At 56.0% G+C, this 27,057-nt stretch overlaps 1 protein-coding gene and 1 long non-coding RNA gene across 6 annotated transcripts in view; both read left to right on the top strand.

Moving 5' to 3' along the window:
- Positions 1–12,711, top strand: part of CLEC16A (C-type lectin domain containing 16A) — a 225,531-nt gene extending 212,820 nt beyond the window's left edge. For 4 of the 5 annotated variants that reach the window (XM_019650914.1, XM_019650917.1, XM_019650916.1 and 1 more), the window contains one exon: positions 9,738–12,711. In XM_019650914.1, coding sequence (XP_019506459.1) covers positions 9,738–10,096 — 359 coding nt within the window. In that variant the 3' untranslated portion in view covers positions 10,097–12,711. Of the gene's footprint in view, positions 1–6,293; positions 6,418–9,737 lie in introns of all 5 variants that reach the window. The other variant, XM_019650919.1, reaches the window with a different exon arrangement.
- An 866-nt stretch (positions 12,712–13,577) lies between these two features.
- LOC109387187 (uncharacterized) overlaps positions 13,578–27,057 on the top strand; it is a 30,052-nt gene continuing 16,572 nt past the window's right edge. The window contains exons 1-2 of the long non-coding RNA XR_002124930.1: positions 13,578–13,815; positions 16,123–16,345. This is a non-coding gene — a long non-coding RNA (uncharacterized LOC109387187). The remainder of the gene's footprint in view (positions 13,816–16,122; positions 16,346–27,057) is intronic.

The following is a 27,057-nucleotide window of genomic DNA, read 5'->3' on the forward strand; positions in this document are numbered from 1 at the left end:
ATCCCTCAACGTCGACACCACTGATACCCAGTTTCTCCTTGCTGCCGTGTCTGGGAACACTGCCACTCAGGGTTCCGCATTCATTCTACCCTGATGCCGTGCATGGACCAGCCGGTTTAGACCCCTGCAGGGCAGGGATCACTCTTCTTGCAGGCTGGTCCCCTGAAAGGCCTTCCCTGACCGCAGAGCTGGAGGCACGGACAGCAGGCAGGCCGGGCCTGAACCTACCCCCCTATCACCTCCAAAGTCTTAGATGTCACAAGCAGGGGTCTGCCAGACGCGGTGGTTTGAAGCCTGGAAATGAATTGTATCCCTGCTAATTATTTTTTCCTCCATAACCTACTAGTTTCCTGTTTGAATGTTTGGTACAGTCCAGGCGTCTGTGACCGTGGCTGCACCGTGCCAGCCTTTTGAGAGTGTCAGGAGGTGCTAGGGTCATAGGTTGCCCTCCTCTAACTTATGCAAGTGCAGACGTGGCACAGAGCCCACGAGCAGGGAGCCTGGAATGGGACGTGTGAGTGGGTGTCCCCTCCACCCCGTGCTCTCAGCTGCCATGAGCCCCTCACACGTGAGCCCCTCGCTCTGCGTACGACCCCAGCAATAACAACACCAGGCTTGTTTCCTGAACAACGTGGCCCTAAAACGCAGTCCGAGGAGCGGGGCCCAAGCAGGGACGGCAGTGGCCCTGAGTGTGTGATAATTCACACCCCAGCGGCATGACCCCATCGTCTGCAGGGCCCTGGTGACTGTGGTCTGTACCCCCATTGGGGGACACTCAGTGCCCTTCGCTGTTCCTGCAAAGTCCCATCAGAGCCCTCATCCATCATGTTTCAGGGTACCTGACCAAACTCTTGTTAAGCTATGGCTCGACGGGTCATAACAAAAGCATCGTGCCAGGGCACAAGTGACCTCAGTGCCAGGGAAATCTCCACTCCAGAGCAGAGATCTCCTTGGGTGCCCTCACTGCTCTGGAGTTTTCCGCTTCGGCGGTCCCCAGCAAAGGGTAAAGCCAGCCTGTTCTCCATGCCTGTGGCTCAGGGCGCCTCAGCCTGCCCGCACCCCCTCCCACCTCCACAAGCATCCATTACTTCCATCTCCTGTTGCCATTCACGAGGCCCAGGCAGCAAGGTCACCCTCAAGCCATCTCACGCAGACCCTTGTCCACTCGGCACCTGCTCCTCTACCTGCCCCAGTCGGGGGGAGAAGACTGACTGCCTTTTCTGAGCTATTCCTGAGCCTGATTTAAGGCTGGCTGCACATCCAAAGAGTTGCCACTGCCGTTCCCAGGCCCGTAGCTGGGAAGCTCAGACAGAGTCCCCCAGAAGCCAAGCACAGCCCTCAGCCTGGCCTCGTGCTGGCCCTGGGGGGCCAGAGTGCAGAGCTGTGCGTTTGTGTGCTCACGTGTGCGCCCCTGTACGCCCTGCCTGTGCACGTCTCTGTGTCTGTGTTGTGTGCACCCCGTACACTTACAATTGCGTTTCGAATGAAAGGTCTTTTCCTGGTGTAGCCATGCGCGCCTTTCATTTCTAAGGAGGTGCCGCTAATAGCTAAGCAAACCATGAGCCACACACTGCCTTGCCTCAAACTGAAACCAGCAGAGACCCATGTGTTCCCCACCCACACCAGCCCCTGCACACGGTGCCAATGACACATCTCCTTGTCTCAGAAACCCAGGGGCTGTTAGCCTGGCTGTCGGGTAGCCAGGCAATTCCGGTCGGTAAGTGACGGTCAGGCCCTCCTAGGTGCCTGCTCCTTCAGCCTGTCCCCAGCAGGCCTGCAGAGGCCAGCGTGGGAGGCCCCATTTTTTACGCTGCTGATAGTGACAGCCTGAGGCCCAGCCTGCCTGTCTGAATCTCTGCAGTCACTGAAATAACTCACCTCCTAATGAGGACTCAACTGAGGACCCAGCTATTGATCCTTAGGAGACAGCCTCAGAGCGCATGAGTGCCTCCATGTCACAGGTGCCTGGCCACAGGAGCCAGCTCTGTCCCCAAGCCCACGAGCTGGGGGGCAGGTCTCGGGAGGCCCGCCATTCACTCGCCTCTCGATACCCAACTTCCAGGTCACCCCTCAGCACCCCACCCCACCCCACCCCGGTCCATCCAGAGGACAGCACATGGGGTTTCCACGTTCCCTGTAGGGACAGGTCTACCCAGATGGCCCTGACATGTGCCTGGCATCTCACCAAGCCATGCTGGATGGGAAGCCAAGGATGGAAGAAGGGAGGCAGGTTTTATTGGGACGGGTGCCCTTCAGCCAGTTGCCTGGCTTGCCGTCGGCCGGGAGTGGTGGCTCAGTGTTCAGGCTTCTGATTTGGACAGACTGGCCCCATGCTGCCTGCTCAGCAGACTCTCCACCCGCGGGGCCTGGCCACAATCTGCCAGAGGCAACACCCTTGGAAGGGCCGGCCAGGCGGCGGGGAGGGCGGTGGGGGCCAGGGCCTCTCCTTGCAGCCCAGCCAAGGGGCCACTTGTCCTCAAAGCGGTTTTTGAGGGCACAGTGCTGAATCAGAAGCATTCCTAAATCCCTGTGTTTCCAGAACCTCTGAGTCCTGGAAGTCCCTAGTGTGGAAAGCAGCTGCCATGCCCTCTGCAGCCCGAATTAGCAACCCCAGTGGCTTCTTTGCTCTTAAAGCCACATTTGCCCAGTCAGGTGTTGGGTTGGCAAAACACACGAGAGACGCCATCCCCGGGGGACGAGACAGGCCCAGTTTTCTGCTCTGCTCCACAGTTTTGAAACCTGGAGTTGTCCAAGGATGTACATAAAGCCAGGGTGGCCCTCACACTTTTTCAGCAGTCGACTTACAGCGTGGGCGCCCACTGCACGCTGCGTGGCGTCCCAGTAGACGCTCCTCCCAAACTGAGCCCACACGTGGCAGACACTGTGCTCGGAAGCACTTCACAGACGCCCCGTGTGAATCCCACCTCGCACTGTACAATTGAAAACGCGGAGGCGTAGAGAGGTCGTGCAGCCTGGCTGGGTGATGCTGCAGTGAGCGCAGGAGCCAGCGGTGAGCCCAAGCCCTGGCAACTCCAAGGCCCGTGATCCACCTTCCGGAACAGCCCAGCAGAATACCAATGGGGTTCATCCATCGGTCTCGGGTACCCCCAAGGGGTGCCCCAGAGACCTGGACCCCAGGTTCGGACCCCGGCTCAGGGCAGCCCGTGAGGCGCACACCTGTCTCCTTCCAATGTGCACAGTTGCTCTAGAGCCCAAATGAAAAGCCCAGCCCATCCACAGAGGCCCGGTTACTGTGCAGCCCAGGCAGCAAAGGCCGGGCTGTGTGGCCCCTGTGCAGGGAAGCTGGTGGTCCCCCAAATCAGCAGCACAGTGGACCCCAGATAACCACATCTCCTCTGTCAGCCCAAATGGGTTCGTCCCCAAATGAGGGCATGAAACCGTTCTGATGCCCCATTGTGGTTCCCCGTCCACCCTCTGTCCAGCCCAGGAGACCTTGCATTTCCTGCCTGGGTTTGAAAGCGGCTCGTGTTTACCCTAAGTGCAGATTTTCTCAGCTCCCCGTGGGGCCTTCAGTCTGAGCCACTCACTCAGGTTCGGTGGATGTCAGACCTGATCTCAGCAGGGTCCCTCCATCAGCCTGGCCCCACACCAGCCCCTCATCCTTTTTAGTGGCTCATCTCTCTTCATCTTTTCTGCCTCGGCCTTGGTACCCCACCGCCACTGCATCAACTTTTTCTAACAGACAGGTTTTTGTAGAGTCCCTACTGTAGGCAGGCACTGGGGATACAGGGTAGCAAAGCGTGGGAGGCCGGGGTCCATCAGACAACCACACAGATAAGTGTCCAGTTACAACCTGTGACACAGGAAATGTGCAGGGGTCTCGGACAGCACTGAACAGCTGCAGGAGGGGCCGGAAGTCCCCAGGGGAGGCGTCTCTGGGGAATGAAGCCGAATGATGACAGGTGAACGAGGCCAGGGCTCCGTGAGGAAGGCAGCTTATGGGTCGCACACAAAAAGAGCCTGGAATCTGGCAGGAGACAAGCTGATAACTTTCCCCCATTTCCCCAGGGTCTACCTGTAAATTCTGCCCTAAAAGACAGACCAGGGGGTGGTCTGTGTTTGAGAAACCGTCCCCGTGCCCATCCGGATCGAGGCCTGTGACCCAGTGGTGGCTGCAGGCCCCCCGGCAGAGGACGGACCACCAGAGGGGTGCGCTAAGACGCCCTCTGCGCTGGGAGCGCCTGCTTCCTAGTCCCCTCCACACTCCAGAGCAGATTGTAGACGCTTGTGAGTGGCTTTTTAGCAGGCACTGCCCATCCCAGACTGAAGGAAAGGTCAAAACTGAATCCCCTGGTAACCAAAGGAATCAGCCAGAAAGAGTCGGGAGCGAGGGATTTTATTTTCATCGTCAATTATTTACCTGTTAACGGTGTGCCGAGGGGACTTTACCTGGTTTTAACACCCGATGCATGCATTGACCTGTCCCCACTGTTCTTTCAAGAAAGTGCTCTGAGATCTTCATGCCTTTCCCGGGAGGCACCGGGAACCCGGCGTCTCGTCGCCCGCTCACTGGCAGAGCCGGCCTGAGAGACCTCAGCTTGCTCCCCAGTGAGAAAATTACAGGGTTGGCATCAGCAGTTTTTTTTCCTTAAACACTTTATGGTTTTGAGAAGCTGAAATTGCTGAGAGCATATGGCGGGAAAGAGAAAATAGACCCAATTTTGGAACCAAATGTAGGACCCATAGGAACACATTAGAAATATTTACTGAGTTATGCCTGTGCACACATATCATGATGAACACACACACACACACACACACACACACACACACACAAATGCACACACACTCCCTCACGCGCATGCTGTGCATAGAGATTCTGATAAGAAAACCGTCTCCTCAGATGACAGCTCTGTGACCCATACCGGGTTTCTTAACCAGCCACGTGTGCCTCCCATCAGCAGATCGGTTGCAGGTCACACGGGTTCTGGGTGAGTTAACGCTGAGGAGGAAGGAAAATTGTTTGTTCAAAAGCGAAGTCCGAGGGAAGCCAGCCTTCTCGTTCCAGTGTCCATTGTTAAGGCCCAGAGAATTAGGAGCCGTGGCCACTGTGACTCTTCCCCAGAGTCAGCAGAAAACAAGACTTTGGGTTCCTGGTGGCCCAGTGCTGGGAGCCTGACGGGCTGGGTTCTGCTCTGCCAGCCGTCCCTCCCTGTCCTCACCCACTCCCGAGCCGATTGTCTGAACGCACAGCGTTCACCTCAGGACACAGTACCACGTGGGCCAACCAGCCAGACAGCCCCAGACTGACCCACGTGTCACTGAGCTTGGTTACCAGTCAGGCAGGACTTCTAAGGACAGAAACGTGAGAAAGATGTGTTATCTTTTCTCCCCAGTTTTCTCCGTGGCATTAACTGATTTTTAAATTGGGGTAAAATATACATAACATAAAATGTACCATTTTAACCATTTTTAAGTTTGTAGTTCAGTGGCCCTAGGTACTTTCACCGTGTTGTGTTATGTGGCCTTAACTTTGAGCTTTGCTGTGACCCCCAGCTTGTCGCAGAGATGATGGTTTCTTCCTTCCCAGTGAGATGCTCCTAACATGTTTGTTTCAGCCGATAAGAACCCGCCCCCTGGCCGCTTGGCACCTGATCTCAGATCTTCCTTCCGTGGTTCAGTCTTGGTTTTCAAAGGTTCCGGTCACCAGAGCATCACCTGGAGATTGTCACCTCGTGGCTGGGGAGGGGGGTCTCGGGGCGCCTCGCCCGTCTAAGGCTTTCCCAGAGCTCACAGACCTGTGTTGTTGGCATGGTGACACCAAGAGCCGTCGGCCTTATCAGTTGGGTCAGAAATCTTGTTTCGCTAGCTGGTTTGGCCCCCGTCCCTCAACCACACAAGCCTTCCCTCCTCAGACTTCCCAGAGATGCAAGATTTGCATCTTAACTGCTGGTTTGCATCGAAAACTGATGGGCAGCATTGTCCTTCTGTCCCCTGAGGTTTCTCACCGAGACCAGGTGTTGCTGATGGCCCCAGCTCTCTCCTTTCCAACAGGACCGAACCATCGCCATCTTTACGCCGACTGAGTCGCACGAGCGAACGATTTGGTCCTTAGCTGTCCCAATGCCACTTGGTCCTGGGGCGGGAGGCGGGGGGGGGCTGTCTTCCCTGCATGGGGGGCTGTCACAGCACCCGTTGGGGCACTGTCCCTGTTCCCCTCACGCTCTCGTCGATGCTTAGTGTCCGTCTCTGCTCTGTGCCCTGTTCTGTGTCACCTTTCTCTGTCCTGTTGTTAAAAGCTTTCTATGATCTGTCACTGTGTTTCCCTCTAGTCAGGAGTGGCAGGAAAGGACGCCGGCGAGTGTTCAGCCTGTCGGAGGCCGACAGTCACGGCGGCCACTGGGTTTAGTGCTTCGAACGGCAACTGTCACGGCACCTCGGGCACAGTCAATGCAGGCAGGTCTCCTCCGTTAGCCTCCTCGGGCCCACGGTGCCCCCTCGCCACGCGGCGTTCCCACAGTCAGCAGGCTCTGCACGGCAAGCTGGGCCTCCCAGGATGCCAGGCTGTGACCCAGGAACCATCCTCCACGTGGGCGTCTCCCCCGCTCCCCGTGGGCCGGCACTCCATCCCGCTGTGGCCTCATCTCATCTGAGGACCAAATTCCCAGGCCCTGGACCCTTGTGTCCGTTCTTCTGAGCCAGACCCGGGCAGCCTGGAAACGCTGTCATTCTCCGTGACATACTAGGCCTGCCAGTGTCAGGCTCGCCACAGGCCCTGAGCTAGACGGGTTTTCCAGCCCAGCCCTCCCAGGGTGCCCCCAGTTTGGGCCACAAGGACTGGGCAGTAGAACTTGCAAAAAGCAGCCAAGAAGTCAGCTTCTTTGTTTGTTTGTTTGTTTTTTCTTCCCTGGCCTTGCTCAAAACTAAGTCATGTTCCAACCAGAGGCCAAAAGTAACTTCACATACAAACACACCGATGGGTGTGACGCGGTCGTCCCCCTTCGTACATGTACATATAGTGCTCCGTGTAGCGGCGAGCTGGATCTGACCCGCGGCAGAACGCTTCGGAGGGCCCGCTGCTTTCAGGGTTTCCCACGCCTGCCCTCCCACGGGGAGCTGTGCTTGCCAGTCAGGAGCCTTCTGCCATGTTTTGCGTTTAAAAGCTGTTTCCTCTGAGCTTTGCTGTCCATCTTTGCTGTTCCGCTCCTTTCTTCCCCACATCACTCAGGCCCACCTTTTCCAGACTGAGCACATCGCACCCAGATTTCTACTAGAAACTGTCCCTCGCTCGACAAGGGTCAGCTGAGCCCCTGCCCCAAAGCGAAAGATCGGCTTCTGAGGGCGCCGGCCGGGACTTGATGGCCGGCTTGGGGCAGAGCCACGGAGAAGCCAGCATCCCTCTCCTGCCTCCAGCCATCTCCCCGGCTCCTGGCCAGGAAGCCACAGTGTGCTCCGAATCCCTCATTCCCTGGCCGAGCCCCAGCCTGTGGCCCCAGACCTCAAAAACACCAGCTGCGGCAACCTTTGCAGCTCAGCACTTGACCAGAAAACGTGTCCTCGCCGGATAATTTTCTCCTGGGTGAAAACCTGGCAAAGTTTTTGCATTTTTTTCACCTTGGATAGATAGATGTGATCACATTCAGGAAGTGGTTCTTAGTTTTAGAAATAAAAGGAAGTAAAAGAAATAAATAAAAGTAAGGCAGTGTTGGAGGTGATGGATAAGAGAAGGATATTTTTTTTCTTAAGCAATTTTTATGGGGTGGAGGGGAAAGGGCCCTTTTAATAAAATTCCTGGTTCTTTTCCTACAGAGGGAACCAGTCTTGTGTGTATGGTCTTGTTTGTTGATTTGTTTGTTTTTTAATACATTTGTTGGGAACTCTTCCCACTTCCTTGATTATGCTCATCACCAAAAACCCCGCTAGGGGTCAGGGACACTGCCTCCCAGCTTTTTTGAATATCCACATGCAAATGGAAACTTGAGCAAAGAGGGAACTCTTACACAGAAGTGCTGAGAAAAACATGGAGGAAATGCCTCGCAGCTGTGTCTCCAGATGGCACAAAAGTGCCATTTGGAGAATTAGTCATTTCTGAACTGCCCCGTCAGCAGCTGAGCTTACGTGTGGGTCCGTGTGTACAGGAGTTCGCAGACACGCTTACATGAAGGGAGGTGGAGGCCACTGGAGCAGGTGAGCCCCTCTCTGAGGGCCACACGTTGTGACAAACGACGGGCAGGTGGTGCTGGGTCAGAACCTGGCCCTGGGCACTAAAACCGGCCCATCGCCACAGGCGTCCTTACTAAATGGAGCACAGTCTCCACGCAAGAGACACCAGAATGCGTGTGGGGTGTTTGCTCAGCATCCTGGGCTCAGATCACACCCAGTCAGATCACTTTTTCCACTCGTGCTCACCGGTGCCCCGCTGCCACCCTCCTAGAGCGAGGACACAGTACCCAAAGCCCCACACAGTGGTTGTCTCTGGCCTTACTGGTTTGTTTTGTTTTTTTAATAAAGAAAGGCCTTCTAAAGAAACTAACTGGGACCTGTAGAGCTCGTCTAGCCTGAGTCTTGTGGGAAGAAACGCCCACGTGTGCTTTGGGAGACAACCTGCTGTGTGTGCTCCCCCCCCCCGCGAGGGGGCTTCTCGCCCCGTCCGTCCTCCCTTCTGTTCTGTGTGCCCTTTTATTTTGCTCTCGGTTTCTCCTTCCTTTCGCTCTGTGTTCAGTTTGCCTTCTGCTTTGTTTTGGCCTAACTTATAAGAAGAAGAAAACCCCACTCACTGGAATCACATTGAAACAAAAGAAAGGCTACCACCATTCCCAGGACCCGTAGCTCAGCTCACGCTCGTAGCTCAACACGGTGTCATTGGCACCTTCTGCCGAAGGCTTGTCAACCCCAAGATCTGTGCAAATATTAGCTTGCTCCCCAAGCGAGATGCCCACAGCCTTTTTATCGGTGTCTTCAAATTACTGGCATGGGACATCCTAGAAGATGTTTTCCACGGTGCACTCCCATCATAGCTGGTGTTTCTGTCCAGGCAGACCCATCATTGGAAAGCAAATTAGGCCATCTGTCTGTCATCTGGTCAAGGATTTTCAAAAGCACAAAAAAGGAAACAGTCGCTCTGAGAATAACTGTATGGGACAGAGCCTCCCTGCCTTCCTGGTTTCTGTCCGTGGCCGACGGGAATGGCCCCGGCCATCACAGTCACTGCGTGCTAACTCAGCACTTTCAGAAGGAGCAGGAGACAAACCACAGTCCGAGGTTTGGGTTTGGTGTTGCAAGTTGAAAAGTTTCTATAGAATTCCTTTTTTTTTTTTTTTTACTATTGCAGTGAGTTCCCTCTTGGGTAAATGTTACCACATTAAACTGGGAATGGCGTGAAGTGATAAGCACGCCCAAGCCCATTTCGCCCCTAAACGTGTTTATCGTGAGGCAGGTGCCGGCAGACTCATTCACACGCAGCCCGCCCAGGCTGCGTCCCAGCACCCAGGAGCTGTGCTTCCATAATGAGCTTGTTGATGTCACACGAGCCCCTCATGTTCCCCTTGTATCACAAGTGAGGGTAACCCTGGGCCCCCACAGACTTCTCCCCAGGCTTAGGTCAGACTGGATTTACCAGCGTCTGTGGCCCCAGAGGAAGTGGAGCGAGCGGTTCCCTCAAAGCTACCGTCTCTACCCGGGTTTCCCTGGGCTTTTGTTCAGGATGGGAGCAGAGGGTGCCAGTGGGCGCAGAGTGTCTCAAAGCTAAGTGTCCCTTTTTCCCTCCCCCCACCCAGATGACCCCATGACGATGGAACAGCCTCCGCCTAACCTTCCCGACCAGTTGGTGATCGTCAACGAAACGGAAGCGGACGCCAGGCCCAGCAAGAGCCTGGCACAGAGCGGGGGGGACGTGGAGACAGTCAGCCTGTCCCCCAGCCTCATCCCCGCCCAGCAGCCCACCATCTCTCTGCTCTGTGAGGACACTGCCGACACGCTGAGCGTGGAGTCGCTGACCCTCGTCCCACCTGTTGACCCCCACAGCCTCCATACCCTCACTGGCATCTCCCCGCCAGCCACACCAGCTGCAGAGGGCACAGTGACCCCAGACGAGGAGGCTGCTCGCTCGGGGCCAGCGGGTCCCACCGAGCCCTGAGTCGGCGCCGAGTGGCCTCCCTTTGTGCGCGTGGCCCCGCTGGTAGGGACCCAGTGCCACTGACTCCAAAGCCACATCGGGAGCTTCTGCAGTCCTCCAAGGCCCCCAGTGACCATCTCCGCCACCCACCCCTGCGCTCCCTGGCTCCGTCTGAATTCCACTTTCACTTTGCACTTCCCTGAGGGCAGACTGGGACTGGTGGAGACACCCCAGCAAAGCCAGATGACCAAGGCGCCACCTCAGGGAGAAGGTTGGGCTCGTGGTCTCTGAGCCCGGCAGCCCCAGGGTGGCAGGACCCACCGGCACCACTGCTCTCATCAGCCAGCCTTTCCCCAGCGTGTCCAGGAGAAGCGGACAAGGTCACTTGAGACATTTGTAGAAAAGCAAACTTCGATCAACATCTCCTTTGGGTATTTATTTCCGCTTCTGGCAGCAGGTGAAAAGCATTTATTTTTAAAGCATCTATTTAAGAAAAGAAAAAGTCCAAAAAAATCCTTAATGCTAAGGTGTGATATCATGTAAAAAGTGTAAGATTACTGTTTCATTTTCACTTTCCCTTGAACTTCCCATGTTTTGGTTTAGAGTTCTCAGCCCGGCTGTCTCTGTTTTCTGAAGTGATGCTTATTTCTGTATTACTAACTCCGCAAGCCTGTGGGATGACAAAGCACCTGCTGGGAAAGTTAAGAGTATTTTTTAAACAGAATAAGGGAGACCCCTGTATTCTCAGGTACACACAGAGTGAAGAAGGCCAAAAGTTTCTGTCGGGCAGCCAAGGGGCCCGGCGTCACCTGAGAGGAGACAGTGAGGTCAGCTCCTGGCTTAGGACCCATTTCTCATCTCTCTGGACTGAAACCAAACAGGACAGTTTGCTCATACTTTTGTGCAGGAGACGCCAGCTCCTGACCAGCTGCAAGGGTGTGACATCCAAGCTCTCGGAGTCATCCTGGGAGCTTGGGGTTGGTTGCTGTTCCTCTCAGCTGCTGCTGCAAAGACACAAGCTTGTTTTTAAAACTCACCACCCCCCAATCCCTTGTCCCTTTGGGCTGGGACTGTGGACGTCAGCTCTCCACCCTGTCCAGTAAAGCAGCTGAGGTGTTCCTCTGTACCACGCACGGCCAAGCCACCCTCCCTTCCCTCCGGTCAGTGCTAAGACCTTCCACAACTTTCCTCCACGTGTTTACTCGGGGTGTCAGCGCTCACGGGGCCGACATCAGCCAGGCCCGGGTCCCGGGTGGCCTGAGGACATCCTGTGAGTGTTCATCTGCCTATTAGAGGATCCGATCCTTGCCGCCTCCTTCAGTCCAGCTGTCGGAATGATCTGCCAAGGCCAGATTTCAAACTCCTGAAGGACACAGGGTCCCAAGGAGGAAGGGGAGTGGTCTCTCCAGTCATCAGAAGCCCTTCAGGTAGCCGTGCCCACCCAGCTTCAACAAAGAAAAGACCCAGCTCAGAAAGGAGGCCATTTGGGCAGTAATTCAGGGGCCCCAGCGAAGAGGACAAGCCATGACCATCAGCAGAGCCAGGTGGGACGGAAGAAAGGGAAGGACCCTCCATGGGGAGACAGGGTGCCGTCAGGGACAGCGGTGCCTTGGGCCGCCAGCCGCCAGCCGTGCGTCCTGCTTGACCTCCATTGCTTGGATGTGGGAGCAGGCCAGCCCAGGGCCATGCACTTCTGGTTTTCAAATGACTGGGACAGCGGGAGTGAGAAGAGGAGCGACTCCCCAAGCCAGTGGCATTGTGAGGGACAAGCCCTGCAGGTGGACCCAGGCCCTCCACTGGGACCGCCAGCCTGCGGTCCGAAATCCAGTGGCTGCAAATGGCTTCATGGCTGCCGAGCACTGAGGGAGAAAGGTCTTGGGCAGGGGGACAGCGTGCCCAGGGGACGTGCGGCAGCACTGCCTGGACTGGGAGAGCTGAATGCAGCCCGGCCTCCGTGACTGTCCAAGGAAAGGTGCAGACTGGGCCCAGCTCCTGCCCCGCGGCCCTGGCCAAGGGCAGGCCTCTCCCGGGGGTGAGCTTGCAGGGTGGCCCCACTTGTTGCTGAGGAGGAGGTCATGTGTCCTTGTGCTGGGAGGTCTGGGGTCCGGAGGAGGCAGGCCTGGGCTCTGAAGAAGGTCCCACCTCAGCAGGTCTTGGCCATCTTGGCGGCAGTGGGCACAGCTGTGTTTTCAGGAGCACCCCACAAACCTAACAGTGGGGGCGCTCCAGGCTGGCCAGTCCAAACAGAGCGCTGGCTTGCTGGGGTTGGGAGAGAGAGCACAGAGCCAGGATTCTTGGAGAGCATGGAGCAGAGCCTAGACTTAGATTCCGGGGTCCAGCCCATCCAGCCCCCCCATCTCCACATCCCGGCAGAGGCAGCGGCTGGGGCCGATTCCATCCTCCCCAAGTCCACATGGGGCCCCTTGGGTTTGCCAAGTCAAGGGCAGGGTTGGCCACATGAACCCCCAAACCGCAACTTTGAAAGTCGCTGTGGAGAAGTGCATGTCCTTTCCTGTTGGAGGGCTTGAGCAAGTGAGGGCGCCTCTCCCCAAAGGTCAGACAGAGTGAGCTCAAGAGCACCCCAGGGAGGAGCAGGGGGACCAGCCCCAAAGCCACGGAGAGATGTGGGGCAGATGCCCCCCCCAGGGAGGGGTGGGCAGGAGGGTCCTCTCAGCACCAGCAGGCCTTCTCCGCGCCCCTTCCCCCCACCAAGCCTGTCCGTCTCACCGCCTCTACAGAAGGCAGCTTGCCCACCCGCACACCGGCTTTATCAAGGGACAGGGCGCGTGAAGAAACGTACCCCTTTACAGACACACGCGAGATGTCTCTAAGGTCTCAAAAAAAAAAAAAAAAAGCTTCGGGGTGAACGATTCTCATCTTTTCTAGACGCAATAAAGAACTGTCTCATGTAGTCATGCTGACACTGGGCGTACACTGTACGGTTTCCTGTGTCCCTCTCAGCTGGACATCTGTAAATAAGTCTTGTCCCAAGGAGGAGCAGGGGTGGGAAACCTCTTGCTTCTGGGACGAGGGACCGTGCCAGGGAAGTACCTGCTCCCGCCGGGGTGACTCATGCTTCGTGGGTACTGCACACCGGGGTGGAAATGAAAACTGGAACTTCCTTGTAAATTGGAACTTGGCAATAAAAGAACGAGTTACCAGAATGTGGCTGCTGCTTGCTGGGAGTGTGGCGGGGAGGCCGTGGCCTGCAAAGGGAAGGTTCTCTGCCGACAACCCCTCAGCCTGTTGCAGCTTCGCAGGGGAATGGACAGCCCCTCCCTGCCCCCCAGCCTGGCCAGTTTCCCCATTTCCTAACATGGAGATGGGACATTTCCCACCAAAGGCTGGGAAACGCAGGTGCGGCGGGTTCCGTCCAGAAAGTGCCCCACCCCCCCACCCCCGCCTCCCAGGTGCAGCGAGTTTGGTCCACGCTGTTCTCTCGCCTGCTGGTCAGGTGGTTCCTCAGCAGTCTCAGGAGTCGCACGTGTGGAACGGTGCCGTTAGCGGCCCAGCACGGGGCACAGGGAGCATCTGTGTTGTGGCTGCGAAACGCTGCTGGGCTGGGGAAGCGTGAAGGGCTCCCCACCCAGGACGGCATCCGTGAAGTCTGCGCTGGGGCAGGCCCCTCCCAGAACACACCAGCGTGAGCCTGGACCCCCCTGGAAATGGGTTCTTACAGAAACTCCTGATGTTCCAGGTTAAGCCGGGCCCTGAAGCAGCCGGACCTTCTGGGCCTTGAGGTAAAGCCCGAATTGGGTCCAAAGTGAACGGGGCAACCCCGCCCTTGGTCCCCGTCTCGTGCCAGGGGTTGAGGCGATGCTGCCGGAAGGTGGGAGCCCACGCGGAAGGCCGGCCCTCAGTGTCCAGGCTCACACTGGCCGCCAGCAGGGCTTCCCTCCCCTCCTGGCCTGGGTTTATCCAAAGCCAGCTCCTCCGATGTCAGCCCACAAGGCCCGGAGCCGCAAAGGCGTTCGGGTCCCGCTCTGCACCGTGGCCTGCTGGCTGCAGCCTCGCCTGTCCCCATAGCAGTGGGCACATGGGCAGTAATGCGTCTTGATGAGTTTAGAAAAAGGAACTTGCTGGAAGGATACCAGGGAGACGGTGGAAGACAGGCCTCAGGGTGGTGGAACCAGGGACAGCAGCTGTGGGAGACAGGCCCCGTGGGGCTCGGCGGCCCTCCCAAGGTGCCTGGACGGCAAGCCCAGGCCTTGGCCTCTTTACACAGAGCCCGGGCTGCTGGGCCGCGTGCCCCTGGCTGTTTGCAGGAAGGAGGAGGTGAAGCTGGGGTTCTCCCGGCGTGAATGGTTTCGGAATCACTTGGAACAGTTGTGTGCAAGCCAGAACCATATGCCGCCCCAGACCTGGTCACTGAGACGCCGACATGGTGCCTGACTGAAGGCCCTTTGCGCACTGTGAGCACAGAGGGCTGCTCAGAGAACACTGGCTTTTCCTCTTCTGCCTCCTGGCTCTTAGGAAAATGCTGGCTTCTGTTCAGGAGGCAGAGCCCGTGTGGTCGTGGCCCGGTCACCTCTCTGTGCTGGGGTTTCCTCATCTGCACAATGAGAGCAGGACCAGGCCTGCCTCGGTGGTCGGGACAGAGGGAGTCGCGCGGGCAGAGTGCTCAGCTCAGGGCCAGTGCCTGGGGACCTGGGGGCCCTGGGCCCGAGACCCCCCCTCCACCTTGCGGAGCTTCCCCACCCCCTTCCCAGCCCCCGGTTCAAACCCAGGAATGGCTGTGGTCTGTTTGGTGGCCTTGGGCCAGTCACTTTGCCTCTCCCAAGCTGCGGTTCTTCGTCTCTAAGGCAGAGGCCTCACGCACAGCATGTGGACCCTCCCTCTGGCTGGAAACGGCCCAGTATTTCCCAGGGGCCCATCCAGTAGCCAGCGAGAGTTTAGGGGTCTCCCCTGGTGGAGGTGCCAACAGGCCGGTCAATGTGTCCTCTGATGGCGCCTGGAAGATGGGAGGACAGGTGAGTGTAGGCAGTGTCTGACCTGCAAGTGACGTTTTGGGGCCCCTCCCCTTCCTGTCCTGCCTCCTGGGGTACTTCAGGGTGGTGGGGAAAAAAAAAACCCTATCTAAAGTGTTTTTCTCCAAAGGAAGGTGTGTCTGAGTCCCCGGGAACACACGGGCCTAGCTGGGAATTGACTCCAGCGTGCAGATGGGATGGGGCAGTGTGACGCCTCCCTGCCCTCGAGAGGCCCCGGGGCTGCGCTGCTGTGCCACTGCGCCCCCCCGGCCCCTCCCCAAAACCTCCCCTCTGGCCCCCACTTACCCTCCTCCTGGGCCACGCACCACCCAGCTCGGCCTGATTCTCCTCTGGACAGTATAGCATGTGCCCACCTGAACACACACGCACTTAACACCTGAACTTGACTCTTGAATTATAAATTCAATGTCCAGCTGACCCTTGAACAACGCAGGGGTTAGGGACGCCGACCTGCCCCCCGCCATGCAGTTGAAAATCTGAGTATAACTTTTGACTCCCCCCAGAAAACTTGACTAAATAGCCTGCTGTTTACCGGAAGCCTGACCAATAACATAAAACAGTCAATTCACATATAGTTTGCATGTTGTATGTATTATATACTGTAGTCTTACAAGAAAGTAACCCAAGAAAATGTTAAGAAAATCACAAGGAAGAGAAAACACATCTACAGTATTTATTGAAAAAACCCCGTGTGTAAGTGGATGGATGCAGTTCGAGCTAGTGTTGCTCAAGGGTCACCCGTATTTAAAAGGGAGGCTTTAATAATAATAATAATAATAATAATAATAATAAATACATAAATAGAAGGGAAACAGAAACCCAGTGCCCCTTGCTGTAACAAATCACAACAGGGTGGCTTAAAACAGCAGAAATGGATTCTCTCACAGCTCTGGAGGCCAGAGGCCCAAGATCACCAGGTCAGGTGGATTGCCTCCCAGTTCCCTTCTGGGGCTCCAGTGGGGAGACCCTAATCTCTGCCTCTCTCTTGACGTCTGGCACTGCTGGCGTTCCTTGGCTTCTGACCGCATGACTCTAATCTCTGCCTCTGTCTTCCCACAGCCTTCTTCCCTCGGTGCCTCTGTGTCAAATCTCCTTTCTCTTATGAGGACACCAGTCATTGGATTTAGGACCCACGGTGATCCAGGATGGTCTCATCACGAGAGCCTTAACTTCATCGCATCTGCAAGACCCTCTTTCCAAATAAGGTCACATATGCCCAGGTGCTGGGGGTTAGGATGTGGACCTGTCGTTTTAAAGGCCAGAAATGAAAGATGCCGTAAAGGTAAGCACGACAAAAGCAAATGCATGTCCCATTACCTGCCGTGCGCTCTGGGGCCAAGGCCCACCCTCTGTCTCTTAAAAGGGCCACCAGCCAGCATTAGAGACCTGTTCACACCCAACCAGGGCTCTCTCTCTGATGGGATCAACGGGCTGAGCAGAGAGAAGCAGCTGCTCACCCAGGGACTCGGTTACTTCAGCCTGTGTCCTTGTGGCCCTTAAAGTCACCTCAGGACCTGCAGAGCAGAGATGCTGCTGTGATGGCTTGAGAGCACCTGGCACCACTGCAGGGGGGGCCGTCAGAGGACGCGGTTCTTCAGCTTTTCGTATTATTATTAATTGGGGTAAAAGGCACGTAGCACAAAAGTAACCGTTTTAAAGAGAACAGTTCGGCGGCTTTCGGTTCATTCACAGTGTTGTGCGACCATCACCTCTGCCCAGTTTCAGAATATTTTTCTCAGCCCTGGAGGAAATCCTGGCTCCATCCACGAAGCAGTCGCTCCCCATTTGCCCCCTCCCCCCACTTACCGTTCTGTCTCTATGGATCTGCCTATTAAGTTTCCTGAAAGTGTGACCATGCAATATGTCACCTTTGTCACTGGTTCTTTTCAGTTAGAATGAAGCTTTCAAGGTTCATCCATGCTGCAGCCTGAATCAGAACCTCACCCCTTTCCTTTGTAAGGCTGAGTAATACCTCGTTGTAGGGCTTAGACCATGTTTCATGTATCCATTCATCCAAGCGGGCTCCTTGCCAGCTTCAGCTGCCCTGGCAGGATACCTGCCTGCTCCCCTCACCTGCCCATCAAATTCACAAGAACTGCTTGGAACTCGCCTTATCTCAGTGTCTTCTCTTGAACTTGCTTATCTCCCACACTGCACTGACTCTGGTTTTCCTGCCAATCTGCCCTGGCGGAAACAGCCCTTTCAGAGCAGCTGCTGCCAAAATACCTTGGGAATTGCACCCTCTGCCTGGCTTTGGTGGTATCTGTTCCTGAGAAGACATGACTGAAAGGACACCACACACACACACACACACACACACACACGCGCGCGCTCCGGCCCCTCCCTGGGAGGCCCCAATGGGCAGGGAGAAAAGGTTGCACTTCCCTCATCATCTGAACATGTATTCAACAAACATTGAACACTTACCATGTACCAGGCACCAGGGAGGCAGCAGTGAACAGTCAGGCCAAACTCCATGCCCCCTGAAGCCGACCTCCCAGCAGGCAAAGAGGCAATAAAGAAAATCAATACAGTAAGTTCTGCAGTGACTAGAAAGCGCTGCGTGCATGAGACTATACAAATAGAGGCCAGAGTGGGAGAGAAGATAGAGGCTGCAGTTTTAAACAGGGGGGTCAGGGGAGGTCGTGTTGAGAAAAGACATTTGAGCAAAGATTGAAGGAGGTGAGGAAGGGAGCCTCAGCAGTGTCTGGGGCGCGGCTATCCCAAGCAGAAGGAGCAGCCGGTTCAAAGGCCCTGGGGCACGTTGGAGGAACGGTGAGGGGCGGTAAGGCTGGTCAAGCAGCTGGGGGAGGTAAGAGTCAAGATGAGCAGAGAGGTGATGGGATAGAGTGGGAATCTGAGAGGCTACCGCAAGACTGGGACTTTTCTCTGAGGGGCACTGAGAGCCCTGCGAGGGCTGTGAGAAGAGGAGGCCATGTCACGACCTAGGTTTTAACTGCTGCTTGGAGAATATTCTAGATCAGGGTAAGAGCGGAGGCCAGAGGCTAGTTAGGAGGCAGTTGTCAAAAGTCTGGCTCACCAATCTGACAAGGCCCTGTTGCTTTGCCTGGAGGGCTCCAACACACACGTGCACATGCAACACACGTGTAAATATGCACATGAGCACATGTGCACACTGCATACACATGTGCCCAGAGTGCACGTATGTGCACAAAAACACACACAGCCCTTGGGGCCAGACGGACCTGGATTCAACTCCTGGCCCCACAATCAACTTTCTGTGCGACCAAGAGCGAGTGACTTCCCATCTCGAAGCCTCAGCTTCCCTTCCCAGTAAATGGAAACTCAGACACCTTCCTCCCAAAAGTGCCGGCGTGCAAACTTTGTACTTTGCTGGCAGGCAGCCCTGTAAACAGCCCAGCGCAGGGTCCAGCTGTGGATCCAGGACGCTCCAGGCTCTGGGGCCACTCACACATCTGCCCTGGATGCTTCTGAGCTGTGAGGACGTAACTGTGAGAGACAGCGTGAGGAAGCGCTTTCCGAGTCTACACATCCCTGCTCCGCATTATTCCCCCGCACACTGTCACCGTCGTCATCTTTGTCTCCACCAGCATCCTCCTCAGCCTCGTCACTAGCCTCTGCTAAGCGCCACCTCTGCGTCGGGCCCTGTGCTAAACACGTCAATCTCGTTTCACCCTCTCAGTAACCTTGTGAGGCGGGTACTGTGATGTCCCCATTTTCCAGATGAGGAAACCAAGGCACAGACAGGCTACGAGACTTGCCCAAGGTCTCAGATCTGGGGGACGGCGTGGAGGCTGACTCCCACCTGACAGGCTCGCTCTGGCTCCTGCAGCTGGTCCCCAGCCACGCGGGGACGCCTGGGCCGCGGGCAGGGCCGTGGGCAGGCTTCGTTCGCAGGCCCCGCCGGGGATAACCATGCCTCACCCGTGTGTGCACGGGTGCTCCAGATCCTTCAGCAGCGCTCTCGCTTCCTTCTGCCTCTCCCGAATGCTTTTCCTTTCCCTGAGCCCAGGAGGGCCGGCCCAGTTCCCCGGAGTGGGCGGCTGAGGTGGGGAAGAGCACACTCACTCCAGTCACAGGGGCAGGATTCGAACCCGGGTCCTCTTCCCACAGTACGTCCATGGAGGGCCATGGAGAGGGGGCGCCCTGTGAGGATGGGAACAGTGTCGTCATATGCAGAGCATGGCCCCCTCCACCCCGGCCCCCAGAGACCTTCTAAAAGCACCCTACCTCCCTTAAGATCCCCCAGTGGCTTGCCACAGCCCCACTGGATACCCTCAAGTGAGGTGCCTCAGTGGTGGTTGGGGGTGGTGGTAGAGGGGGGCGACGGGTTCTCAGAAAACCTCAGATCATAGGAGAGAAAGCAATTCCTGGTTTTCATTCCCTTCAGTTCTTCAGATGAAAGCAAAGAGAAAGTCTCCATCAGTGCATGTCTTTAACAGCAATTTAAACTTGGGCTGGGCCGGCTGAGTGACGCGTTGGTTATGAGCTGGCTTGGGACACCAGAGGGCCCCGGTTTGGATCCCACACATGAGGGCCAGTGACACTGCCCTCCACAGCTAAGATGCTGAACAACAGCTCAACCTGGAGCTGGGCTGCCGTGAGTTGCCAGCAATGGCGTAGGCTGCAGCCCCTGCTGCAGTGGGTTGCCATGGGCTACCATGTGTAGCCAGCAGCCAGCATGAGCGGCCGTCCAGAAGCCAGCGACTGATCTGCCTCGCCCGGGAAGAGCACAATGATGGTGCCAACTTGGGCCAGTGAAGCAACGTCCTCCACAACTAGACTGAAGAACAAAAGGACAGAAACTTGTCTGTTTTCCTTCCCCCAATTCCCCAATAAAAACAAACAAACAAACAAACAAACAAACATGGGCTGATCTCCCTTTTTTGCAAAAGAAAGAAACTCTACCCCCAATCTTCAACAGGCAGCCTCTGGAGCCAGAACTGACTGTTTTATTTTACTTTCATGGAACTTGTTAAAGTTATCTGCTACTCATTGCAAGCCAGACTGCAATTCCGCTTATGGCAATATTGTGAAATGCCCTTTTAAAATTAGTTTTCCAAAGTATTGGGTTTAAAATAAATTCGTTAGCCACAATGAGATGTCACCTCACACTTGGTAGAAGGGTCATCATCAGAAAGACAAGAGACAGCAAATGTTAGCGAGGATGTGGAGAAAAGGGAACCCTCGTGCACTGTTGGTGGGACTGCAGATTGGTGCAGCCACTATGGAAATCAGTATGGAGGTTCCTCAAAAAATTAAAAATACAACTACCATATGACCCAGCAATTCCATTTCAGGGTATTTATCCGAAGGAAATAAAATCGCTGTCTCAAGGAGATATCAGCTCTCCCATGTTCATTGCAGCATTATTTACACTGGCCAAGACATGGAAACAACCTAGGTGTCCTTCGACCTATGAATCGTTAAAGGAGACGTGGTGTATACACACAATGGAATGTTATTCAGCCATAAAAAGAAGAAAATCCTGCCACTTGCAATAACATGGAGAAAATGGAAGGCATTGTGCTAAGTGAAGCCAGACGGAGAAAGAAAAAGACTGTATGATCTCATTTATGTGTGGACTCTAAAACAAACAAACTCACAGAAAAAGAGATCAGATTTGTGTTACAGGTGGAGAAAGGAGGCCCTGGCTCAGCCCAGGAAGAGAGGATGGGAGTGAGGCTCTGGACACCCAGAGGATGGAGGACACAGTGCTGACAGCAGGGGAAACTGGAGTCCTGCAAAGAACCCCAAGAAAATGCAGAACTTATCACATGTCCTGGTCCTGAGAATTCCAGAATCCAGCTAGAGGCCCGGGGCTGTGTGTGTGTCCACCTAGGTCAGTTTGGCCTAGGTTATGCTGCAGTAACAAGTGTCTGAACGCAGCCAGGCTTAGCTCCCAGTCACCACGGGCCCAGCATTGGAGGTAGGGGCTCTGCCTGTCACAGTCACCCAGGTCCCGGGCCAAGGGAGGTGCCACGCATGTCAACGTGACACGGCAGAGGAGCAGAGCAGCGGGGTCCCACCGGCTCTGAGAGGCTCAGCTCACAGGTGACACATCACATCTGCTCACGTCTCACTAGACAAAGCAAGACCGTGGAGCACACCGACCTGCGACCTGTGGTGGGGGTCTGGGGGGTGGGCCCAGCCCAGAAGGAGAGGAGAACCAGACACCTAACAATGCCTCCCACACCCCGGAGGACACCGGAGGGCCCACTGCCCAGAATGAACGCCACTGGCATGAAAATACACCAAGCACATTACCTACAGGGTCTCTCACTCCGGCCATGCCCAATGGACCGCGTGCTGTTATCAGCCCCATTGCACAGACAGGCACGCTGAGGGCCATCAAGGGAGAGTGACCTGCCTGAGATTCCAGAGCTGCTCAGGGCAGAGTGGGGGCCGGGACCCAGTCCCTCTGACTTAGGCCTCAGGCTCTCACCCCCTGACCACATGTCCTTATCGGCCAAATAAGAATGCTCAGCGCTGTCACCGGTACAGCCTGGCACATGGAGTGTGCCTTGGGGCGGCTCTGATGGCAGGGCCTTGCCCACTTCTTTGAAGGAAACCTCCAGTCAGCCTGTTCCTAGAAGGAAGGGCCACACCCAGTGTTTACCTGCCGGGCAACGGTGCCAGTGGCCAGGCGGGTCCTGCCACGTGTCTGCTTCCTCAGGAGGGAGGGAGTGGTCAGGTAGCCTCGGGCAGGCACCTGAGAGGCACCCCATCGCCCTCCAACCCCCACACCAGGCAGGGCTCCTGTCCCTCTCTGCGCCTCAGTTTCCTCATCTGATTCATGGATGCATGAACGCTTCCTGGAATTGTCCAAATTAAGTCATATGTGAGGCTGGCAGGGCTGTTTCAAGAAACTCAGACATCATCCTCAGGGCCGTGGAAAGCCCTGGTGGGGGATAAAATATATTCATATGGATCTAATTTTAAAATATATATTGATAAGTTCAAAAGAAAGAAAAGTAAATATCGGGCCAGCAATGAAGAGGCAACTCAAGGCAGAGGAGATATGACCTAAGGTGGGGGCAGGGGACGTGGCCTAGGCCCAGAACATGGGCGAGATCAGAGAACCAGCATGACGCCAGGAGACTGAAGGGCCACCCCTTCCATGAAAAGGGGCTTCACTCTGCCCACCAACCCAGGGATGCAGCCTCGGGCCAGGGAAGGGCAAGAAGTTCCTCCTGAGAACTTGAAAGTCAGACAGGGAGAGTGTGGTGGGCGGGGGTCTGGGGTCTGGACCACCTCACCGGGTTGCTGCAACCTCAAGCCAAGGCATGAGTATGAAAACTGGTCTCCAGCTGGTGAACCCTTTGGAGCATCAGCCAAAGCAAACTCAATGCCACCCTTAGGGAGCCTTCCCGTCCCGAGACACGTGGGGTGTCCACACAGGCACACACACCAGAACTCCCCACTGACGATTTCTTAAGACTCACCTGCGAAATCCCACCTTGCGGGAGGACCCTCACCTGGGTGGCCTCTACCAGAGGTTCCGCTGCTCTGCCATCTGCCATTGATGTCAGCCTGAAATCTTGGGCACTATGCCTACCAAACCCCCTCCCCGTCTACACTCCCCAATCCTAGGAAACCCACTCTTCTGAGATGCCTCTCAGGGGTGTGGAGTTTGTTTTAAGGAAATCATGGGAATGGCGGACAGAGAGATCCTGTGTGTGGCGGCAGGACCATGGGAACACTGGAAGTCTCTGGAAGGTCTCTGAGAACTGGAGGGGAGGTGCAGGGGGTGGAATGCAGGTTTGGGGACCTTGCGTCGGCTCAAGCGGCAGTTGGCTTCATGAGGCAAATCTTTAAGAGCTGAGTGTGAAGACAGACACCTGTGTCGGGTGAGGTGGTCCACCAGGTCCATGTCCTCACACATCACAGCCTGTGGGGGCGAGGCTAAAGGCTGATGGTCACAGTTGCCTTAGCACGCGGCACTTGCGTTGCCCTGGAGTGACCTCGGGTCGTTGCAGAAGCACAAAGAGGGGTCCTCAACGCGGCAGGGGAGGCACAGCTGCAGAAGGGATAGTGACATTTTATTTAGAGAGGGTGGCAGGCTTGATTCAAATCCTGCCTCCACACGGTGCTGAGTTTTCACCTCTGTGTAATGGGGACAATAGCCCTCGGCCTGGGCCCTGGGAGGATTGCAGAAGAAACCACTTGGCGGGGCAGCAGCTGAGAGGACAGGCCACAGGGGTGGGCTGGGCTTATCACTAATGAATGGAAGGCTGGACCAGCGCATGAGTCACCCGAAGGAGCCACCCTGATCGATCTAATGCAGTGAATGGACAGATGAGAGACATGAATCAATGAATGAAATGTTCAGTACCTGCTTCCCGGCGCTGCATGGTGGGGGGGAGGTGTGCCTCATCCCCGGGAGGTGAGGAGAGGACAACCCTGAGTCAGAACAAGGTCAGGAGTCAGGCCGTTGAGCCCCGCCGCTCGTGGTGCAATCCCGTGACACCCCGTTTAATCACTCAATGATAATGTGCCAAGGAGCCCAGCAGGATTTCCCTGAGTCACGTTTCCTGCAAGCGTTCTCCAGGCCTGCAACTCACTGTGTCCCCCCCACCGCCCCCTGCCCCACTTTCTGGGCTGCCAGACAATGAATCAGGGCTTTTCAGGGCAAAAATAAGAATCAAAGACTCAGCAAGCAGTGTCCAGGCAAGTCCGGGGGTGTGGTAGGACCAGGAGAGGTTCCTGGCACCTCCGTGGACAAGGCTGTGGAGCTCCGAGACCCCTCAGGTGAGGCGGGGGTGCCGCTGCCCTGGACTGAGCTTTGGGGTGCTGAGGTGTCACCTCACAGCTCCAACACCTACAATAAGTAAAAGTAATACAATATAGCATTTATGGACCCAGGCAACGTGCCAAGGACGTCTGCCAGTTTCCTCATTTGGTCCCCATGTTATCTACCAGAAGGGAGACATCTAATGGAACCTTACGACATTGCCCGCAGTCCACCTGCTTTGGGCCTGCAGAAATGACAATCTCATGTGTCGTGCCATCCAGGAACCTCAGTACCCCATTTTGCAGAAAACTGAGGCTGAGCAGCCTGGAGAGGAGGATGGGAGTGGGGGGTACTGCCTCCTGGGCCTGGGCAATCCTGGGGAGCGCTTTGGGCCAGAGGGGCAGAAGTAAGGACGCAGCCTGGTGATCCCCACCAGGGGAATTTGATGCTGGGAATTTTAGTAGTTGGAGGCTTAGGCTGGGGCTTTCTTGACCTCTGGAATGGGGTGGTTGTGCCTCCATCCATCTCTACACCACTGTGGTGACTGTCACCAAAGTGGTGTACAGAGCCTCCCTGGGATGTTAATTTGCATATGAAAAGGGGATCAGAGGTCCATGCCAACCCCCAGGAAGGGGGGTGATGGTGACACTTCACACAGACTTGAGTATGGTTTTTTCCATGAGTGTGCCTTTCTAGAATGCTGCAAATCCTGGGCCAGCAGCACCATGTAACTAGCCTGTGGGCTAACCAGCCCCAGATGGTTCTGGAAATTGGAGACCAGCCAGACTGGAAGAGGTTCAGATGTTTTCTGTGCAAGGGGGCGGGGAGGGAATGAGGCAGCCCCCCCACCCCCAGCAGGGCCTCCTCTGCCTCCAAGTGTGGTCACACGGGAACATTTCACTCCCCGGATCTTGAACTCAAGGTTGGTGTAAGTAACACCACTACCACCCCTTACCCCATGGATAGAGCCTCTCCAGTCTATGTGACATTGCATTTAATTAATTGCTGCACACACAGGGTCTCCAGGAAGCCCCACCATAAGGTGTGAGCAGAGGCTGCTCTTTTCCCATCTTGCAGGAAGCCAACAACAACCAGCAAGGTTGAGTAACTTGTCCAGAGCCACACAGCACTAGGAAGTGAAGTCAGGATCAGAATGCAGAACAGGATTCTGGGCCCTTGTGCTTTTGTCCTCTCATACCTCGGCTGCCTTAAGAAATGTTTGCTGAAATGAGACTTGGTTAAGCTCATTATAGTCAGTCCGTAATGGACCACCCCCTGGCCATTCAAATGGTGGAATATTGCTTGCTCTGGAGAAATGCTCATGGCATATCCTTAAAGGGAAAAGCAAGTTGCAATCGTTTGAAAACCACAACCCCATTTTTGTTCATTTAGAAACTGTTTGCATAGAAAAAATGACCAGGAAACTGTTATAGTTACAATGCTGGGAGTGGTGACCCTACAGGAGGGAGAGCGGGGTCCCACCGGGAAAGATGGGCCCATCAGTCGTGGTGCCACCAAGCTGCCCTGCCTCATGTGTTACAGGGGCTCCCGTGTCCTGGGAAAAGAAGTGTCCCAATTGGCGGGGGTCTGAAGACACCACAGTAAGGGAGAGAGTGGCTGCGTACCTCTAGGGAGGCTTGGGGTCCTGTGAAGAGGGGTGTGGAGGCACAGTGGATACGCGGGCTGGTTCTCCTGCCTGGAATGTCACCACTTCCACCCTCGTTGTCAAACCCGTCTGTCCTTGAGACCAGCTCAGACATCCCCTTCTCCAGGAAGCCTCCCTGGATTCCCCCACTAGGCACATTGTGACCTGAGGCAGATGTGAGCTGTGGAATGGCAGCAACCAACACTCCTATGGCACCACCCTCAATGTTTCTCCTCCTTACTAACCCTGAGATGTGTCCCCACTGCAGAGATGGGAAGACCGAGGCCCAGGAGGTCCAGGGCTCCAAGGCCACCTGGCTGGGATGCGGCTAAGTCCCAGCTCGCCCCCAGACTCCTGGTTGCTGAGCTCAGCTCAGCACATGGAGTCCTTGGTCCCTGCCCTGCACCTCCTAAGGGGCATCTGAGAAATCAGCTTCCTGCTCAAAGCCTGAATGGACTTTCAGGAAAGGAGCTGGGGAGAAACTGGGAAAGGACAGGGAGATAGGCGCACTTCCTGCAGGAGGAAAGTCCATGCATCACTTCTGGAAACTGGAAGGGCTCTGCTGAGAGTTTTGTGCACTTTGACCCCAGCGGCGTGCCCAGCTGTCACTGTTGGCTGCTGGGCGCCCCCTCCCCTTCCTCCCGAGGGATGCAGCCGCCCGGCGTGGATTCTCTCTCTGTTTGATATCCAGGTGCACTTATCCGGCCACCACACCAGACAGGGTGCCCAGCCGGGGCTTCGGCCAGCTGTCTGGGGACAGGGCTGGTGTGGGCAGCCCCGGCTGGGTCATTGAACTGAGCCCTGAGCTGGCTTGGCCAGGAGAAGCCCTTGCAGATGAAGCAATGCGAGTGAGTCCCGTTTCCTGTTACTGTGGCTATGCAAATGGGGGGAAATCAGGGCCTCTCCTGAGGCAGGCTTCCCAGAATGATGGCATTGATTGTCGGGAGAAACCTGGCCCCAGTGGGGCCCCCTCCAGAAGTGGGTGTAAATGGCTAAGAGTCCTTTCTCTCCAGGTGCAGCTCTGGATGTGGGAGCATGCTTGCTGGGCTACTGCCCTGCTGGGAGAGCTCTTTTCAGCCCAGACCTAGGCGGATTAGCCACCTGTCTCCCATGAAAGCAGCTTCCACATCTTATCACTGCATGTCCAGCTCATGAGGTGGGGAGCAGGAAGCAGAGGTGGTCTCACTGGCTCTCGGTCCCTGTCCCAGAGATCACCACGCCCAACCCCCTGTCTTTACAAATGAGGAAACCGAGGACACCGGCCTGGAGTAGGGACTCGCCCAAGTCCCGCCTCTCTCCCACTCACCCCAACACACCCCAGCCACCGTGGCAAACGCCTGTTTGCCTCCAGAAGCTTACGGGGCCTCCAAATCCCTCTTCCCATCCCTGCTTCCTCACCAGCCTCAGGTCCCAGCCTGAGCCTGGCTGGCTAAGATTCTCGCTACAGACCGGACTGTCCTCCCTCCACCCCCTCCCCAGTCAGCCTGTCCACAAGGTCATTCTCAAGCTCACATCTGACCCTGTCACTCCACTGCCCTGGCATCAGGTCCTTGCTCGAAGCCGGGCCCCACAGATGGTCCATAATCAAGCCCTTTCATCCCATGTAGCCTTACCTGTAGGCCCCCCTGCCTCG

The sequence above is a fragment of the Hipposideros armiger genome, unplaced genomic scaffold (assembly GCF_001890085.2).
Source record: "Hipposideros armiger isolate ML-2016 unplaced genomic scaffold, ASM189008v1 scaffold_149, whole genome shotgun sequence".
Lineage (NCBI taxonomy): Eukaryota > Metazoa > Chordata > Mammalia > Chiroptera > Hipposideridae > Hipposideros > Hipposideros armiger.